This window comes from Taudactylus pleione, unplaced genomic scaffold (genome assembly GCF_031769625.1).
Source record: "Taudactylus pleione unplaced genomic scaffold, aTauple2 ptg000198l, whole genome shotgun sequence".
In the NCBI taxonomy this organism is placed as follows: domain Eukaryota; kingdom Metazoa; phylum Chordata; class Amphibia; order Anura; family Myobatrachidae; genus Taudactylus; species Taudactylus pleione.
The window spans coordinates 11,466,887-11,488,458 of NW_028284600.1; the positions used below are offsets into that span (position 1 = coordinate 11,466,887).

The window sequence follows — 21,572 nt, forward strand, 5'->3', positions numbered from 1 at the left end:
GAAATATGGCCGAAGTCACCACACCAGAAACACTGAATCATATTAATGTCTAGTCGTTTACGGGGCAAGAACCTTCCTGGCCTGGCAGGCCTGTCTCCAGGTTCTACACCCTCAGTCTTAGGTACATCCCACCGCCCAGCACCCTTCTCCCCTGGAACAGTCTTACCAGTGTCGTTGGGAGTTCGCCGGGGCGCCATCGGGGCTTGGTGGGGCATACTCCTCAGCTCCTCAGCCGCCACGTACCTCTCCACTAGCTCGACCAACTGGTCTGCGGTCTTAGGGTCTGCATGGCTCACACACTTGCACAGAGTCGCGGGTAATGATCGCAGGTACCGGTCCATCATGACCGTTTCCACGATCTGTGGTCCCGTCAGCGTCTCGGGCTGTAGCCATTTTGAGGACAGATGGACAAGGTCATGCATCTGTGAACGTGGAGGCTTGTCCATATGGAACTCCCAGCGGTGGACCCATTGGGCACGAACAAAGGTGGTGACTCCCAAGCGAGTTAGGATCTTCTGTTTTAGTTTTTTATAGTCCTTGGCATCAGCCAGGCATAAGTCAAAATATGCTTTTTGTGGCTCCCCAGACAAAAAAGGTGCCACCAGACTTGCCCACTGCTCCTGGAGCCAACTCTCCCTTTCGGCCGTTCTTTCAAATGTGGCGAGATAGGCCTCCACATCATCACCCGAAGTCATCTTTTGGAGGAGGTGACTGGCTCGTACGGAGTGAGTGGTGGTGGGAAGACCAGTATTAACATCCCTGGGCCGGGCGACCAGGTGCTGTACCACCTCTCTTATGGCCTGGCTGTTTTCTGCTAAGGCCTGGCGGGTTTCCTCAATGGCGACTTGTTGAAGTCAGTTAGATTCCTGCTGAATTTTGTTTGTCTCCTGCTGATCTGCTGTAGCTTGAAGCAAGGCCTTAATAATGTCCTCCATTTTGTCCTGGGGTGTAGGTTGGAAGCTGAACCTTGTCTTTCTGAGCATTGGCTGATGCCTCCTCTATGGGACTCCAAGGACACAGTGTTATTTCCACACTCACAAATTGGGTGTCTGTCCCTTTAATTTTTAGATGGAAAGTTTTCCTCTCGCTGCAACTTCAGTGTGTGTGGGTGCCCGCATTCTCCACCATATTGTGACACAGTCAGATTAGGGGTTCCCTCTCCTGGGTAGAATGACTCCTTTCTTACACACACCCACAGCAGCAGGGAAGCAGCACACCAGTCTGGATGCAAGTACTAGCTGGTCGGCGCCAGTCTTTATTGTACAATGTCAGAAATAACATAAAGAAAACATAAACATAAATCCTAGCCCTGTCGGGGCACTAACTTCATAGGTAGTTCCCTCACTACCAGAACCTGGCAGGGCCTAATGCCCTCACCAGCAACAAAAGCACAGCACAACACTTACAGTTAGGTTTTTCCAGTGTCTCTGAGCAAACTCCCTGTCTGCTCTCCCAGGTGAGACATCAGACCTCAACACACTAGGCTTATATTGGCCACCCTCAGGTGGGAACCCAATCAAGCCTGTTACCAGGCTGCGAGAACCAAAACCTGGAGTGGCCGTGGGTGGAGCCCTCCCTCTCCTCTCACCCACAACCCCCAGGTCCCAAACCGGCTTTTCAAAAAGCCGAGACTCAAGCCTGCTACACTGCAGACTTTCTCCTGGGGATTTTAAACACATAGGATAGGAATCTGGGATAAATGTCCCTGCCACAGACCACTTTACCAGTGATCCTATCACAATATATATATATATAGTTAATATGAATAGATAGTGAGAATTGTATTTAATGTTTAAAATGTAAGAAATATATAAAAATAAGAGTACTGATATCTTATATATAAAATTAATTGGTCAAATTGTTTGCTTGTTTTTTATCCGGTTATGCATTTGGACGGGATGTAGTCATGAAGCCACCGGTCGAAATGCAGAATGCCGGCTTCCCGACAGTGAAATCCTGGCATGGGACTAATGATAGGCGTCTAAATACCGACGCCTATCATTAGCCCCACACCGAAATCCCAATGCCCAGCACACCGATCGTAGGTAAGCCAGGCATTGGGAGTGGATATCCGCGGGGGGATGGTTAAGTTTAGCATCACCCGGTGGGACTTAGGGTCAGGAACCCCCCCAAGAGGATTAGGGTTAGGCTAGGGGTAGGGGTGTTTTGGTCAGGCGCACACGGAGGGAGGGTAGGGTTAGATACCCTCCAGGAGGGTTAGGTTTAGGGTGCGGGGAGAGGGGGGTAGGTTTAGGCACCCCTGGGGGGAGGTTAGGCTTAGGCACTAGAGGGGGAGGTTAGAGTTAGACACCCCTAAGGGAGGGTTAAGGGGGGAGAGGGTTAGGGATAGCCTTTATACTTAACCTGTTGGGATCTCCATCTGCTGGCCTTCTGGCGTCTGTATTTCATCTGCTGGGTTGACGTCCAGCGGTATAACATACCGATTCCATTTGGACACCCCTGCACTGATTAGGATGAAACCAATGCAAGGTGGTCCTGGCTAGGTTTTAGGGGGATTAGAGTCTCAGTTGGACTGGGCAGAACTTGGACCCTGGGAGCCTGTTCTGAGCCACCCACTAGATGGATTTGGACAAAAACTTCATAGAGTGGTAACATTGGATCCCAGAAGACATTCAGTACTAGGGGGTTAAGGTCTCGGTCAGATCTCCTGTTGGTGTACACTGGGCAGTACTTTGGCATGGGGACGCTGGGCAGAACTTTAACCCAGGGAGTCTGTTCTGGGCCTTCCACTGGATGGATTTGGATGAAAACTTCACAAAGGGGTGATAATTGGTCTGGGATGCCTATTGGAGTGGTTGGGGTCACGATTGGAATTCATGGCAGAGTGCGCAGAGCAGAACTTTGACCCAAGGAGCCTGTTCTGTGTCTTCCACTGGATGGATTTGGATGACATCCCAGACTTTGGATTAAAACTTCACAGAGTCGTAACTTTGGATTCCAGAAGACATACAAGGGGGTTGAGGTCCTGGTGGGACCTCCTGTTGGTGTACGCTGAGCAGAACTTTGACCAGTGGAGCCTATTTTGGGCCTTCCACTGTATGTATTTGGATGAAAAATTCATAGAGGGGTGGCAATTGATCTGGGATGCCTAATGGAGTGGTTGGGGTCCTGGTCGGACCTCACTGCAAAATGCGCTGGGCAGAACTTTGACTCTGATCACCAACTGGATGGATTTGGTAGACATCACATAATAAAATGTACCATATATACTCAAGTATAAGCCGAGTTTTTCAGCACAAAAAATGTGCTGAAAAAGTACCCCCTCGGCTTATACTCGAGTCAAGTGTAGCGCTGACTGGACGTAGTTCGGTCAGCGCTACACACTGCCAAACACACAGCCACCGGAGCCGGCAGCTGCGTGTTTGGTGTAATCAGCAGCCGCTGAGAGTCTGTCAGACTCTCAACGGCTGCTGCTGCTCCCACTGCGGGAGCCATCTTCCGGCTCCCGCAGTGGGTGATGGGAGACACGTTGTCATGACGACGTCTCTCCCATGCAAAGCGTCCAGAGGAGCGGACAGCGGCGGGACCGGGAGCGGGAGTTTAAGGTAAGTGTTTATTTTTTTTTTATTCTTTTCACGTCTCTCTCTACTAGGGGGGGGGGGGACTACAGGGGGCACTACCAGGGGGCGATGACTACAGGGGGCACTACCAGGGGGCATTATCAGGGGGCGACTACTACAGGGGGCACTACCAAGGGGCATTATCAGGGGGCGATTACTACAGGGGGCACTAAAAGGGGGGATTACCACTGGGGGAACTACAAGGGGGGGATTACTACAGGGGGCACTACCAGGGGGGATTACTACAGGGGGGGATTACTACAGGGGGCACTAAAAGGGGGGATTACTACAGGGGGCACTAAAATGGGGGATTACCACTGGGGGAACTACCAGGGGAGGATTACTACTGGGGGTACTACCAGGGGGGGATTACTACTGGAGGCACTGAAAGGGGGGATTACCACTGGGGGCACTACCAGGAGGGATTACTACTGGGGGCACAACCAGGGGAAATTACTACTGGGGGCACTACCAGCTGCTGCCATTTCCCACACTAGGCTTATACTCGAGTCAGTAAGTTTTCCCAGTTTTTTGGGGTAAAAGTAGGTACCTCAGCTTATATTCGGGTCGACTTATACTCGAGTATATACGGTAAGTTGAATATTCAAACCCCGGCAATGCCAGGTACTTCAGCTAGTTATGTATGAAGATCTGGCACAACTGTTTCAATACTGCTAATATCTACTATTAAATTAGAAAAGTTGGTAACAATGTTAAAGTAAATTTTTGATTCTATACTTCCTGATATACCCTAAGATACTCCTTACAGGGGACTGGGCAGGATGCTACCTATTGAGCTTTAGTAACTGTACTCTACAGATCTACAGTCCCTTATATAGTGATAAATGGACAATATGGCAGCCACAGGAGGGTGTGAAACTATACCAATTAGGAACCATTGCAATCTTTCCATTTGTCAATGGCATTAGACCACCCCTTAGACTGTGTGCAGTACTACCCAGAGTAATTTTACTTTACATCTGTTCCAACTGGTTGTGTCACATGATGATTGCCGCTGCCTGAGAGCAAGGGGATCAGAATCACTAGTCCTCCCCGCCCTCAGGGCTTCATATCCACCGAACCCTTGCTGTGTTACTTTGCCACTGGCCACAGAAAATAAGAGGTGAATGCAGAAGTGACTTTAAGAGAAAAAAAATGTACCCACTTTTTTCATGTCTAGTAAAAAAGGTTAACTTTTTATTATACCAGTAGGAAGCTATATCTGTCCTCAAACACAATATACATTTCACTAGGGTAAGGCTGAAAAGGAAATGTATAAAGTGAAAAATGCTACTTTCTGGGGTACATTGTAGGAAATGATAGTGTGACATAAATGTCCAGTCAATTGCCAGTAAATTTGTACTTTTGTACTAAACAGTATTTGTCTTCATATAGGCCACATTGAAACAGCCTCAGATAAAGTGTATTTCACTAATTACAAAACAATTACATTTGTGGATACTGGAGACTTGTTCCATATAGGTGTTCCCTTCCATGTCAAGGTAAGTACATTTCCAGAGACCTATCGGTTTTTTGGACTAAATGAATTAGATACAAGCATACACACTTGTTATTTTATTTTAAATGGGTTATCTATTATAATTTGTAGAAATAGTGAAAAACAATGACAAATACAGATATGTCCTCCTGTTGCGCCCCCACAAATGGGTATGCGCGCTGCATTCGCACCCGTGAATCCATAGGATTGCATAGTGTGAACGAAGCGCGCAGCATGATGTAGCGTGGCGCAGGCGGCATTGGCTAATCACATGGCACATTTACAGAGCAATTTGCAATTTACAGGAAAATAGACAAATAAAATCAGTAAATATCCAGTTTTTTAAACCTCCACAACAAATGCTCAGAGATCTCAAAATCTCCATAATCCTTGGTGAGTCTATAGAGTATGTGCGGGTCACCAGGAAAATTTCCGCCGCGGCCATTTTCCAGTCGTTTTTACAGCACCATACCCCCACGCCAACATGGACTCCAGAGAGGTAAGTAATACTATGGGTGCATGGTGTGCGGTGTGGAGCCCCCCTGGACCTAGGGGCCCGTGTGCCCCGCACACCCTGCACCCATTATAGATACGCCCTGCAGGTAAGTAAAACCCTTTATGGGTGTAAGGTTTGTGCGGTGTGAGCTCCCTGGACCCAGGGGCCTGTTTGACTCCACACCCTGCAACCATTATAGATATGTCTCTGAGTACTTATAGTATCTGCCAGATAATGTCTGGGTAATCTTAAATTCATGTAAGGAGCATATAATGGGGACTATAAGGGTGGTGGTACGTTATAGCTGTAAATATCAGAGAAAGGAAAAGAAAAAATTAATTTTTTGAAAATGGATGCACTCTGATCCTCTAATGGAGAAATAAAATGCATCTCTATACGGCATGCATTAAAATGGAGGAATATAAAACTTTATACCTAGTTTTTCTTTTTCCTCTCTAAAAAAAAAAAAAGCCTGGAGAGTAAATCCAGCTCACAACTTCAGGGGCGGGGCAAGGCTTTTGAAGTCCGCGACCCATCATGGCAAAATGCAGCAAATCACAGGTCTGTGGGCAGGTCTAAAATAATGCGATTTGCATTATTGCATTTTAGCCTGGCCCCTCCCTACGGATGCACAATTCCCGGTATTATCTTTCCATCCTGCTCACTTCACTAAGGGGCCAGGGGATACCCGAACTACCAGGACTCTCCTGCACCTTCCTGGAGAGTAGGTAAGCATGCTTTACACAGAATTTACTGGTATTATAAATGATGTAATATATAGGGGACTAATGGAGAGGAGGATCCTGAGCTCTAAGAATCACTGGTAAACTGCTGTGATGGGTTGATATAGATTTAATCCAGAGTAAATAAACTGTCCTGAGTGGAAGGATATAGGTTTGTGGAGGGAAATCCTTGAGAGTCAAAACAGTGATATCGAAAAAGGATAAAAAGTACTCTCAGGTTTAGGGGCCCTGTAACCAAGGGCCTGATTCAATACAGATCACAATTTTGATCGCAGCTGCAAATTCTTACAGTTCGCAGCTGCTCAAATATGTTAATGCTTGCCATTGACGCACATTGGTCAGTCACACAGCATTTACAGCAGGTCTGACCAGCGCAGACACTGCAAGTCTCTTTGCACACAGAGGGCTCTCATGCTGCGTATGCAATCACAGTGGCTAATTTATGCACACCCAGGAATCGGCGTTCAAAGACAGACATACCTGCAACCACTCCCCCGTCACCACCCCCACACACTGACAGCCTGTCACTCACTCTGCAATGGGGTCTTCTGTGTGTCCATAATCACAGTGTGATTGCTGCATGCACGCGCTGCGGCTTGTACGCATGCGCGATGGCAAACAATCGATTGATGTGCATCCGTAGTTGCACTTGCAATCGGTACGGCATCTCAAAACATGTTTGCAAAATATTTATAGAATTGAGTTTGTAAATATAGAGTTAAATACTCCCAAATAATCTGACAGCTACTGTCTAATGTCTTGTTATATTACAGTGTCATATAATACGGGCAGGTATTGAACATAAATCCTTTGGTACAATCGCTTAAAATCTTGTTGGATCTAAACATAGAAGAAATACACAAGTTGCCTCCGACTGGATCAAACAGAGAGATATTTACATACAGTATACTGCGCATGTAGATCACCATAAAAATATCAAACACCTGTGTCTCAAAAGGATCCAAGAGAATATCATATGGCAGCAACACCTTATATTAAATCAGTGAGGGTATAGTACAGCAGAGACCTGCACTTGCGAACTACGGATCCTGCGCATATGCAGGTCTCTCGCAATCAGTGTTGCATGCAAACCATCGGACACAGTACTCTTTTACACATTGTCACAAAGTAGAGACCCTTGTTTACATTATGCCACACAGTAGTGCCCCTTAAACTTTGTGTCACACAGTAATGCCCCTTACATATTATGCCACACAGTAGAGCCCCTTATAAACATTATGCCACACAGTAGTGCACCTTACACTTTATGCCACCCTTATATTTTATATCACAGTGTAATACCCCTTACACATTAATGTCCCTTATGCCACCTTACACATTATGCCACACCATAGTGCCCCTTATACGTTATGCCACACAGTAGTGCCCTTTACACATTATGCCACACAGTAGTTCTCACTTACAATTATGCCACACCATAGTGCCCCTTAAACTTTATGCCACACAATAGTGCCCCTTACACATTATGCCACATAGTAGTGCCACCTTACAATTATGCCACACCATAGTGCCCCGTACACTTTATGCCAGACAGAAATGAAACTGTAAGTTTCCAGCACAGAATAGAGGCTTTTGTAAATGTGTGCACAGGCTTGGGGTAGAAGTTTGGCAGAGTAGCATCTACTTTTGTAAAGTAATGTAGTGCGGAAATGAGAATTCCTTTTGTGGAGCAGAATTCTTAAAATGAAGTAATGGGACAAAGAGGGCTCTTTCTTAGGGGCATTTCTTGCTGTGTATTGGTGCAGGACCATTTTCTCTTCTGAATATTTCAGGTTGTGTCTCATGCTACATTTTAATTGGGACCAATTTTACGTCTCCACATTGTCTATAGCAGAGAAACAGATTTAGAGTTATACTCAGAGCAATGTAATAAAATGCTTCACACACACAAAATTCACCTCCATTGGCTGACATGCCTGCAGATATGGGTCAATGATTTCACAAAAGTTCAAATACATGTAGACATGGCCTAGTCACTGGTGTCAAGTAATAGTAGGATGTTGTCCTAAAGATGAAGGAATGGCTTTACTCTTATCCCTTATGGACTGCACTCCCTCTCCCCAGTAAAATCTGCCACCCGCAAGGACTCCCTAGCAGTGGTACTGTCTTCTCATTGGAAGCACTTTCTGCTGACCACAGCCATATAGGCAGTCCCAGGGGAGGTGTTTTATCCCCCTGGGACTGCCAGTCCAGACTCTAATAGCAGAGAGAGTGCTTCCCATAGGAAGTCACTCCCCTGCTATAAGGCAGCCTTATCTGGCTTCTAGAAGTTGCGGTTGACGCAGTCCCTAGAAGCCAGCCTGTTTGCTAGCAGTGCCAGACTTAAGCCACGCCCCCATATTTTGCTTTGCTGCCGCTAGATTTCAGCCCCACCTCCCAGTGACATCAGCTATTAATCACCGGGATGGCAGGGAGGAGAGGGCTGCATAGACTGCAGCCTATGACATTCAGACCTCCAAGCCAGGCAGGTAAGGAGCCGCGGCTGATCCTGATTATGGCATATGTAAAGCTACACTTCATTTATCTTGTGAAAGGAATCATGTGATTTATGCAGATCATTCTATACTGAATATGTAACAGGGGTGGGCAATAAGCTGCCCTCCAGCTGTTGTTGGACTACAGTACAAATCCCAGCATGCCCTGCAACTTTTTTAACATGACCAAATAGTAAAACTGTTGCAGGGCATGCTGGGATGTGTAGTTCTACAACATCTGGGGGGGGCGCTTTTTGCCCACCCGTAGTTTACAATATGAAAGTTTCCGATCAGCAGTCTGCATTTCACATCCCCAGGTGCTTGTTGTTGATGAGAAAAAACAGCCCATGGCTAATAAAGCCATATCCTTATACGTGGATGAACATAATGAAAAGGTCTCAGAAATAGTTACTGACGTAAATGGAATAGCTCATGGTACACTGAACACCTCTACCTGGCACAGCTTTATATTAATAATGGTAAGGTTACTTGCCACAAAGTGGGGCTGTTGTATATTCCTGTTTTATTAATGTACATAAGGTAAGTGACAAAGGTAAGTAACAGAAAACATAAATTATGAACCTGCACTAATAGGGCCATTGGCCCAGATTCTGTTTTATGTTGTCATGGTCTAATTTCTGTGTAGATATGTCTGTGAATAATTGACTACAGCAATGCAACATTTTGTGCCTTCTAATGATAGTTCAGTATCTGGGCAGATGTATACACTCCTCGCTGAAAGTGTTCATTCACACTTGTACACTTGGCATTGCTCCCATATTCAAAATGCAATTTTGTACCAATGCCGGCAATTTTGCTTATGGTGAACAGCAAGCTGTAATTGTACATGGTCATGCTTTCTTGGGCAAATAGGTCTTGTAGTATTAGTTACAGGGGGAGATGTATCAAGACTTGGGGGCCTATTTACTAAGCAGTGTTAGGAGACAGAGTGAAAAGTGATAAGAAAGTGATAAGGTGCCAGCCAATCAGCTCCCAATTGTCATCTCACAAGCTCACACTGCTTAGTAACTAGGCCCCTTGGAGAGAGATAAAGTGCCTAAAGAAACCCATCAGCTCCTGTCATTTAACTAGCACAGTCTTTGGAATTTCATTATATGCCTGACCTTCAAGAGTTGCTTTGAGCAGTTATCCTTGTTGAATCCTCAGCATATTTCTATACTAGAGAATGGATGTTTCTCCCAGAATGTATTGAAGGTTGGGCATACGTTTAGTGTTGGTAAGATTCTTCATACGAATATCTGTTGCTTCAGCCAAATCTAATAAATACAGCTTTGTACTGTATATTGAGCTCAAATGCCAATATTAGTATGTATTACCATAGTAACGTGATTCATTTGGCCAGGTATCTGGTAGAATGGACCTTGTTCCAATGTGATATAAGTATCCACCTGTGCTCGAATAGATACAAAAGATTTGTAATTCTCATGTTTCACTGTCGGAGTCACATGTAAATCCCATCATCACTGACCTGCACACGCCATGGGTGTGATACCTCGATGCACGCCACGGACATGGGGGCGCATGCCCCATCCATTAAAGAATTAAAAAATGGCTGCCAATTTGTGGTGACATTAAAAATGAGATTATATCTGGATAAATGAAGGTATGGAGAGGTGTTGGCAAGCTGGCCATGGGTACTAATATCCCCAGCATGTTGTCCCGTAAAGTATATGATTAATGTAAGCAAGAATTTATAGTGCAAAGCAATTTATTAACATTACTTCTAACTTACATCACAACGTACATGTGGAATAACTCGTCTCATATGCTGTGTCCCCAGGCAAGGCTTTCATCTGACAGTGATGATGACCACAGTGCATTTCGCCATGAGCAGGCAGACAAATGGCTAGCCTCCTATTACTCTGAGAGTCACAGTTTTCTGAATATACAAACTAGTTCAGAGAAGATTCCCTGTGACTCCGATCTGCCGGTGACTGTGGAATACGACATCAATAAGAATGATCCAAAATCTGATCATCTCTCTTTCTTCTACTTTGTAAGTATCCTGCCTATAGTGACTGATACAGTAGCTGTAATGTGTGAGCTAATTAATGAGCAAATGGAGCTTTTATCAAATAAAATTGTAATAATTGAAGCATCCTTAGAACACTAGCCTTCTCTTTTTTATGTGTACTAAATACCACCTACAGTACTTGCTCTTTTTGCAGCATGGTATCACAGTGGTTAGCATTGTTGCTTCATAACACTGGGGCCAAAGGATGGATGCTGATGATAATGTTTACTAGAGATGTGCGCTGACCCCCGTATTTTCGGTTTTGTTGTTGCTGCAGTCCTGAAAACATGCTAGTAACAGAATTGTCCTCTGTCCATATGAACCCAAATGTGTGTTTGTGTGGCAACAAATTTAAACTGGGGCACAGTGCTACAGATGAAAGGGTCTTATTTAGAGTTGAACAAACACCTTTTATTTGTTTGAGTCAGATATGCGTTATCACACTGCTCCTGTGCACAAAGATATGTACTCATAACTGTATGGACATTTTTTCATATCTTCAACATATCACTACTTACAATTAGGGGAAGGGAATTTAGAGGATAGTGAAGGCCGAGTACAGTAAGTGCTGTTAGGTGTAATTGCATCTCAGTCATGGATGTATACACAGATACCCCAGTAAGGAGGCGTGTGCTGGAGAACTGATGCATAGGGCTAAATTTACTAAGATGGGAGTTCTTTTAAGAAGTGATGTTGCCCATAGCAACCAATCAGATTCTATTTCTCATTTATCTAGCACCTTCTGGAATCTGATTGGTTGCTATGGGCAACATCACTTCTTAATAGAACTCCCATCTTAGTAAATTTACCCCATAATATGTGATGATGTTGAATATCAGCAGCACTATGAGGCCTCTTCTGTTTGGCAGATTGCACATTGAAACCAAACTGATAGTATGCCATGCATTAGTAGTTATCTATTTGCAACCACCATTCAAGTTTAATGGGATAAATAAAGGAGGGTAGGTGCACTTGGTTCCAAAAAATATAAAAATATAACTTTTATTCTTTCGACATTAAAAATGTATATTTTTAAATGGCAATAGACACGTAGATCATATTAAAAAGAAATGCTTCATTTCCAATAGTAACATCCTCCTATTTCTGATGTTTTTTATAATATTTATAAATACTTATATACAGTATGTTGTAATTACTGGAGCTTGTTATATGTTGCTGTATAGGTATACAGCTGAAAAATATCTGGAAAATATCAGAGCCTAATTTGCAATATGCGTAAATAGCCTTAACTCAATATCATACATTTTACTTATATTATATTATGTGAATTTGGCTCAATGTAATGAATGTCTGTTGTTTTCCAAGTCTGAAAATTAATAAAAATGACAACTGAAACTATACAGTGACCGTTTTTTATTATATAATCTACAGTATAAATTTACAAAGCCCTAATGGCAGTAAATTATGTTTCAATTAGATATTCAGTTGTGTTATAGCTACATATTATCTTAAGGGTACGTTGAAATTTTGTATCAAGTCTCTTAGCAGGAAATATTGCAGTTGTGTTTTTTCTTAATAAAAGGAATTCATTCCTTATGAATTAGTATGTGAAGCCTTTTAACAGAGGACAACTGCATTTCTGATTTGACGTGATAGAAAGGGAGTTCATTGCTTTTATTAAGCCAAAACACAAATGCAGTATTTCCTGCTAATGACCAAATATTCTCTGTAAAGCACTGTGGAATATGTGTTAATATTGGATATATAATTGGCAATCATAGTATTTCTTTTTAATATGTTGTACATGTCTATTGTCATTTAAAAGTATATTGTTTTTAATATCTATGCTGATTTTATATAAAAAATAATAAATGTTTTATTTTAATATATTTTTAATCGTAGTGCACTTACCCTCCAAGGTCCTACATTTCTTTCTCTACTCTTTGGGGTAAATTTACTAAGAACTGAGTCTGATCAAGTTTTTTATTTTTTCCAACTCGATTAGCATCGCCGAAACTCGGGTGATTTGATGCTTCTGAAACTCACAAATTTACTAAGAAGTGAGTGTAGCTGAGAGTGAGTTGGCCGATGGTGAAGCAGATGGAGATATCTCTCCTGAGTAGTAAGTTTTGAAGGAGATCACTTACCTGAGATTGCAGTGTCTTCTCTCTGCCAAACTCTCCCGAACAAGTAGCCTGCACATGTCAGTGAGATATGTGCAGGCTGCTTGTGCTAAACCTGTAAAAAAATAGGTTTAAATGTTTTAAAAAAATGATGTACAGTATGGTCTACCCCCTGGGCTGCTCAGCCAGTCCTGGTTCCTAAAATTATGGGGGGGAAAACATGTAGGGTTCCCACATACTTTAGAAACCAGCATCTGGCTGCAGGGCCTGTTCTGGTTTTAAATATAGGGGGGGGAATGCATAGGGGTCCCCTTATATTTAAAACTAGCACTAGACACAAACTGACCGGGGTGTAATGCCACAGCTAGGGCACCCTATCACTGGTTTGCCACAGCCAAAGCATTCACATCCCAAGCTGATCTGGCCAAGCCGGTGATCTCAGGGGTGATGGGAATCCCCCCAAGAAGGGGTCACCCCTCTCCTGACACCCCAGGCTTAGTCTGAAGCGCGGGCTCTTCCCTGCACCATGGGCTGTGGGTACGGGGTTAAAAATGGGGAAAACAGTTCAAAATTTTTGTATATTACAGTGGAACTACAGATGCCAGCTTGCCTGCCCATTGGCACCTGTGGAACTACAAATGCCAGCAGGTGGATGGCACCCATTCCCTCACTGTAAAATAAATAGTTAAATAACCACAAGACATACACACCGTGTATAGTACAGCTTTATTACATACTCCTACCTACCTCATTCACACATACTTACCTGCTGCCAGCTGTTCTGTCTCTTTGTGTAGTATAATCCAATGGGAATACCTGGAGAAAAGATCCCATACTCCCCATCATCCTGGCAGCACTCTCCATAGCATCCCCATACTTGGCAAAATAAAAAAAACGACTGACCCGATCCATGCCCGACATGTGTAGGTATATGTTGTCACATATACTTACACTACGCAAAATTACAGATGATCGATATCATCTGTAGCTCCCAAGGACCACTAGCAAATCAGCAGCCACTTTACATGTAGCGGACGCTCATTGGCTGGTTACACGTGGGTCCCAGCCAATGAGCGTCCGCTTTACATGTAAAGCGGGCGCTGATTGGCTAGCGGTCCATGGGAAATACAGTTGATATCGATCATCTGTCATTTTGCATAGTGTAATTATACTGTATGTGACAACATATTCTTACACATGTTCGTCATGGATCGGGTCAGTTGTTTTCTTATTTTGCCAAGTATGGGGATGCTACAGAGAGCGGCGCGAGGCTGGAGGTGAGTATAGGATTTTTTTTTCCAAGTACTCCCAGTGGATTCTACATGGAGAAGGGGACAGAATAGCTGGCAGCAAGTATGTGTGAATTAGTTAGACATGGTGTGTGTGTATTGTGGTTATTTAACTATTTATTTTACAGTGGGGGACAGGTGCCAGCCGCCTGCTGGCACTTGTAGTTCCGTAAGTGCCAAAGGGCAGACAAGCTGGTACCTGTCTGTGGCTCCCTTGGCTGTGGCATTACACCCCGGTCGGTATGGGTCTGGTGCTGGTTTCAAAAATAGGGGCACCCCTACGCATTTTTTATCCCTCTCAATTTAAAACCAGGACTGTCCCTACAGCCAGGTGCTGGTTCCCAAATTATGGGGGAACCCTACACGTTTTTTTCCCTGCAATTTTAGGTACCATGACTGGCTGAGGAGCCCAGGGCTGGTTATTAATTTTTTTTTTTTTTTCGGGGGGGGAGGGACCTTACGTCATTTAAAAAAATAAATGAACCCTTCATGCATCACATTCCAGAGTTTGATAAATTTGGCAATAAACCAGAACGTGCAGCAGATATCTTTGCTATAAAACACATCGATCCCCACATAAATTGCCCCAGCCCCCCACAGAACACTAATCTGTCAGTTGCTGCAGGGTGAATTGGGCTAGATATATTTAAACTCTGTAAAGTATTTCCACTAATAAAAAAATAACAGACACATTAGTCCGCACAGGAAAAAATAACACACATTGGCCCCACAGGAAAAAAAAACCCAATGGCTCCTATGGGAAAAAAATAAAACACATTGGTCCCCACAGTAATTGCCTCTGAATACCACAGAACACTGACCTGCCAGTTGCTGCAGAGTGAATCTGGCCAGATCCAACTACCTTGCGAGCCACATCCGGACGGTAGAGGCAACTGCAGAACTCCCTGGTGATCCATCTCTTGGCTAATGGCACCCAAAAGTGACCGCTAGCCTGAGGAGATTACAGCTTCTAGTTTGTGTTCCACAGTGGAAGTGTGGCAGCAAGCAGCCAGTGTGAATTTACCACGCGTGGGGGAGGAGCCAGGGGCTTTTGTGCCACTGAGAGGACTACAGAGTGGCCCAGTGGGAATTGTACCTGTGTTCCCTGTGGCCCAATTTGCCTCTGGGTCCATCAGACAGCTGATCTCTGGTGCCTGGCCCAACCTCGCTGTGCCCTTGCGTGACATTTATCCCAATAAAAGTGTTTCCTGAAAAGTTTGTTTGCAAAATATATGTTGTACATTGTCCATAGGGATTAGTTTAAATCTATTTAATCCAACAGATGTTTTTTTTCAACCAATAGGCATCTGTGTTTTCATTCTAGATCTAATTTCTCAAAGTTGTGTTTAATATAAAGACTGTTTTAATATATCAAATACAGTAGATTGTGATTTTTACAAATACATTTATTTACATACTTTAGGGCGCAGCGAAGGGGAGCGTTTGACAAAAAAGGGTTGTGTCAGCCCTGTTGTCTGTGCATGCTGAGGGTAGGGTCTGCATCTTCCAAGGCAGATTTACTGGCCTCTGCAGCGTGCTTACACCGGACATCCTGCGTAATCTTAGGGTTACTCAGATGTCTGATGTTCACGCAGTTAATCTGCGATCTTAGATGCGGCAGCGTATCATAGAAGCCTGCAGCTGGTGTCTATTTACACAAGATACCTCCGGTGGTTTTTGCATATGTTAGCATAGCCAGTGTGTAAAAAAGCAGCAGCTCTGCTATAGCGTCCATCTCTGCGTCAGGCACTTAGTTGGGAGCAAAGCAATTAAATCAAGTAACTTTGCACCTGGAGAAAACTATGTTGCAATGCAAGGTGTGCACATCATTTGTTTATGCATGCAGGGTAAATACTGGCTGCCTCTACATGTAGCCCACAAATGCTGGACATCTTAAATTTTACTTTTAATTTTGATTTGAGTTTGGACATGTCACTCTCAAATCTAAAACTCTCACACTGCATACTTTAAATCCTGCTGCATATGGGGGTTTGTAGCCAAAAGCCAATCCCCATGCTAACCCTTGTCCACCGTTGAAATTGCATACAATGGGCAGGTGGGCATCAGAACTGGACCTTGGATCAAAGAAGAAGGTTGTCTGATCTGATGAATCCCATTTTATTTTTCTTAATGTGGTCAACTAGGTATTTTTGCATTGTTTGCCTAGGGAAATGATAGCACGATGATGCATAGTGGGAAGAAACCAAGTCAGTAGAGGGAGTGTGATGTTTTAGATCACATGGATATTAATTTAATGCGTACCATCTATCTAAACACCATTGCGGTCCAGGTAAGTCCTTTCATGGCACCGGTATTCTCCAATGGAAGTGGCCTCTTTCAGCAGGGTAATGTGCCATGCCACCCTGCATGGATTAGGGGTGAGCGGATTCGGTTCTACTCGGTTCCGTTCGGATTTAAAAACCGAATCTTATTGGCTATCAGCTGTCACAAGTTTTGGATAGCCAATAAGATTCGGTTTATAAAACCGAACGGAACCGAGTAGAACCGAACCCGCTCACCCCTAGCATGGATTGTTATAAATTGGTTAGAAGAGCACTATGAAGAGTTTAAGCTGTCGCCTTGGCTTCCAAATTCACTAGATCTCAGTCCAGTAGAGCACTGTGGTACTGTATGTGTTGCAACAACAAAACTGATCTGCGGTGGCAGCACTTTGCAACTTACAGGAGTAAAGCTGGCCACACACTAGACCAACTTACATCCAAACATCCAACTAGTTGATTGGTTGGAATGAAAATCTGGTAAGTTATGAAAGCAAATGACAATCAGCAATTTGCTCCCAAACGCTGGAAAATGAACACAAACTGTTGTTTGAACAAATTGTTTAGATCAAACATTTAACAAACTTGTCTGACGACCATTTTCATCTGTTTTCTGGCATTAAGGAGCAAATTGCTGATCATCATTTCCTCCCATCCGTTACCAGATTTTCATTCCAACCAGCCAATTAGTTGGATGGTTGGATGAAAGTTGGTCTAGTGTGTGGCCAGCTTAAGAGTAATGTCCTGGTAGCAGATATCGCAGGACAAATTCATAACGAAGTCTTGTAAAGTCCATGTCTCAGCAACAACAGCAAATTGTTCAAAATTTGGCTCATCAGTGTATATTTTTATCTTCCAATCATCTCTATTATATTACATTACTTTTCTATAAACAATGTATGACTTTCTTTTTTTTCCCTCAGCTGCTCTCTAAAAGTGGAATCAATTCTTGCAAAGAACATAAATTAGACCTTAAAGAGCAAGTGCATAACCCAAGTGAGTATAATAATCATACATACAAAACATAAATGTTGCAATGCAGTCAGGGGTACAGAGGGGGGAGGACTAATATCCCAGGCCCAGGTTTGTTAGAGGAGCCTGGCCCGGGTCAATGCTAAGGTGGCGGCTGCCAGTGCCCCTTGTACAGGAGCGGCTGCCAACACATACTATTTTTTAGCATTTTGTAAAAAGGGCCGTGGCCACTCCTCCCGAGATTGGCCACTCCCCCTCAGTACTGGGGCATGTGGCCACACTCGACAGCCCAGCTGAAGGACCCCACCCCCTCCTCTAATGTTATCTTTTAGACCATGCACTGAAATGATACATTATTAATTTTTTATAGGGACATTTACCTGATACAACAGGAACATGGATGACCATATGTGCTTGGTTTGTTTCTATAGAAATGTCATGCTGTCAATCAAAATTAGTGATTCAGTTAACAGATCTAATTTTTTGTTGTTTCAAAATACAGCATATTACAGACTATGAATGCCATTGTGAAAAAAAAATAAAATAACCAACACTTAACTCATCCCAGTGATAACCTAACCTTCTCTTTTTACAATGGCATGTATTTTGCCTTTACTATACCTAATGCAGTTCTAATTTAGTTTTAGACACTGGCTGGTGTGTACAGGGGTCCCCTATTATAAGTAGAATGCATTAATGGGGTATATATAATCCATACTTGTCGACATTCAGCTCCCTCCTTCCGAGAGGGAGCTGAATGCGTGCATACAGCGGGGGGCGTGGCCGGGCACTGACTCCATATGGGGTCACAATGCCGAAAATAAAAGCAGTATGAAGCAGGGGGCGGAGCCACGATGACGCGTTTCGGCATGATTCGCGTCATCGTTCCCCCCACTGCGGGGGTTTCTAGTACTAGTCCAGGGGGGGGGGGCAGGCGGCAGCCGGGAGGCTTGCCTGCCTTTCCTGGGGGTCGGGAGCAGCACCCGATATTCGGGAGGCTCCCGACCAAATCGGGAGGGTAGGCAAGCCTGATATACTCAGGATCACCATCATGGGATATATTGTATATCATTCCTGTCATCCTGATGAAGGGGCATGTGGCCCCGAAACATTGATGTATAGCACCTATTACTGATTAAATCAGCACTTGTTTCACCTACTACAACGACTCTGAGTGCCACCTCTTGTGGGCATGTATAGTGGGAACGCCATTCCCTGTAAAGGATGGCACCGGAGGTAGTATTATTGCACTACCATTGTGAGTGCCGGATCACTGCTGTTCTATATAATATATATATATATATATATATATATATTCTGTATATATGTTACATTATTGCAATAGGTCTATGGTCTATTCACTACAGTGCATTGTCTGGTAGATCACACTGCATGAACTATCAGTACTTTATTTAGTATGTGTATATATATATATTTATTTATTTATGCCATGCACTGTAGTATTCATGTTGTTTGCAGACTTCATCCTCTCTACTGGTTGGCAAAGCCTCTGCTTTGAGATGTTTGCTATACGGTCACCAATGCAGGATTGTGTCTGATTTATGTTATTTACTTTGTTTGCAGCAGTACATGGGTCATTCTCTATAAATGTCCATGTAGACACAAATTTGGCTCCTGCTTTTGAGATCTTAATTTTCGCTGTATTGCACAACGGAGAAACTGTTGTAGGTAGAGCACAATACAACGTTGCAGACTGTTCCAAGAATCACGTGAGTAAATAAGAATCAACAATACCAGAATGCTTCATAGAGGTGGTAAATGTGTATGAAGAGGATAGTTGTTGACTTAAATTACATTGTTACTATCATCCTCTATTTATATGGTGCCACAAGTGGTCCATAGTGCCTTACAGAGGGGTCTATTCATAAAGAACATGAAGTGGCTCACAATAAATGACACTATAGTAGTAGCCATTCATGCATCCTTACCTCTCCGGCATCTTCTGGCGCTGTCTGTCCCCTCCACGATCCCTGGAAGCAGTGAGAATGCAGACGTATCAGGAGACCGTTATGCCTGCTTCTCACTGCACATGCCTTGGCGTCTGAGACCAGCAGGTCACATCAGACCTGATGCAAAGGACACTGGGAAAAGGGGGGTGGAGCCAATGCCGGGTGCCGGACAGAGAGCAGGGAACTATGCCACTTCCCTGCTCTGTTTGGTGCGTTGTACAGATTAATTTATCCTCAGATGGCAAATCTGTACCGCAGGAGAGGAAAGGAAAGCTGAGCTTTCCGTGCCTTTATGAATCGCACTCACCATACAAAAGTATGCAGGCATACCTTCTCCATTGTAACTTTGCTCCATTAATTGCATGAAGCAGGGAAGATCCCTGATTTCAGCTAAACAGGGCTCTTTTCTGCTTTATGAATAGACCCCCATAGTGCATAAACATAACTAGTGCAAACAAACAAGAAAAAAGTGCAAAAGACTTACAGTACGAAACATTGCATAACATGGTATACACGCTATACAGTATAAACATTGCTACATATGCAGTCAAAATACTCACAAAATAAGCCATATCTGAACCCATAGGTTCAATGCCTATGTTGGTAGTGTGGAGGAAATTATGTTATAAGTGAGGGGATCAAAAGCACAAGAGAAGAGGGTCCTGCTCGTGAGAACTTACAAACTAAAGAGAAGGGGCCGACAGACAGGCATGAAACAGATGGGAGACAGTGAGCAAGGAGCATAGAGCAGAGGGTTAGACTGAGAGCTGGAAGGTTTTAAGGTGGAAATTAACATTGACAATTGACAACAAATTAAGGTCTAAATGTTACTGCTTTTTCAGCAAACTGCTGCTTTGTGAACTATGCAAATTACTAAAGGCAAAACTGCACATAATACTAATTATTATGTAAACATTTGTGAATCTTGTAGTTCTCTGATCTGTTCCTCACACCACCCTAAAGCCAGGTACACACGAGACAATATGTCACCCGATCTGGCGCACCGGAGCGACATATATCGGGCACATCGTCCGACAGGCGATATCGTTATAATTTGCATTTGGCAGCATGGCCCCCGTCATCACTCCATCGTTGATTGCATCGGTAAATGTGTATGCACTTGTCGATGCCGGCACCCCTGCCTGGTCCCATCGCTAACGAGATCGTACACACTAGACATCGTCTAGTGCGTACCTTTAGAGACCGAGGCAAATTCTGAGTAGACTGAGCTGTATTAAATGAGAAAAAGAGGTGATATTGGTGTTTAAAATTTGGTTTTGTTTGCTGGCCTAAGCCATATGCTGCTTGTTGTTAATAGGTTAGCAAAACCCCCACAAACTGACCTGTCGCTTGCCAAGCTGCAGGATGAAAATGCCTTAGTCCTGCAGTTTGGATGTGTGGTGAATTGCACAATATATATTAAACCACAGTTTAGTTAATTGTCCCCCAAAGATTTGAATGTACAGTATAAGTTATTGAATTTTCTGTAAATGGCTGTATCAGGTATTGTTATACACCAGAGTAGTCCACAAACCTGATAATTTAACCTTGCATATGCTGGTGTTGAGTCAGAGTTGCCTACCCTTCCGATTTTAGCGGGAGTCTCCCGATTTATAACCCACACTCCCGCTCCCCCGCAAACACTACTGTTGGTCCCGGTTTTTCACTGCCCCCGTTAAAAATCTGGGTTGCGCATGTGCGAGTCCGGAGATACCAGGGGGCGGGGCCTGCGCTGAAGACTTCATGACGCATGATGTGATGTACCTAAGGGCCGACCACCGCGGCGCGGGAGTTATGGGTAGCGGTGGCAGCCTATCAGTGTGCGATTAGCGTCTGGGTGATTGGCGGGCGGCATCAGCAGGTGACGCTGCATCAGATCAGCGGGGAGCGCGGTCTCAGATCAGCGCGGGACCCGGCATTCCCAGCAGAGGTGGCAGTAATGATAGTTGGAAATTATAAAAAAAACTAGTAGTGGGAACTGTGCCATGGGTACATCCATGGTGGCTGGATGCTAAGTGTCACAGGCATTAACTACACTGTGAAAGGGCACTCAGTAACAGCCATCCATTCCATGGCTGTCAGTAAGTGCCCTCTCTGGGGGCAGGTAATATATGTGACACTCAGCACTTT

The 21,572-nt window shown here is 44.0% G+C and overlaps 1 protein-coding gene across 2 annotated transcripts in view; it reads left to right on the forward strand.

The window, feature by feature from the left end:
- Positions 1–21,572, forward strand: part of LOC148518862 (alpha-2-macroglobulin-like) — a 167,906-nt gene that overhangs the window by 50,442 nt on the left and 95,892 nt on the right. For both annotated transcript variants that reach the window (XM_088476976.1, XM_088476977.1), the window contains exons 10-14: positions 4,977–5,083; positions 9,131–9,292; positions 10,615–10,830; positions 17,424–17,496; positions 19,057–19,202. In XM_088476976.1, coding sequence (XP_088333102.1) covers positions 4,977–5,083; positions 9,131–9,292; positions 10,615–10,830; positions 17,424–17,496; positions 19,057–19,202 — 704 coding nt within the window. The remainder of the gene's footprint in view (positions 1–4,976; positions 5,084–9,130; positions 9,293–10,614; positions 10,831–17,423; positions 17,497–19,056; positions 19,203–21,572) is intronic.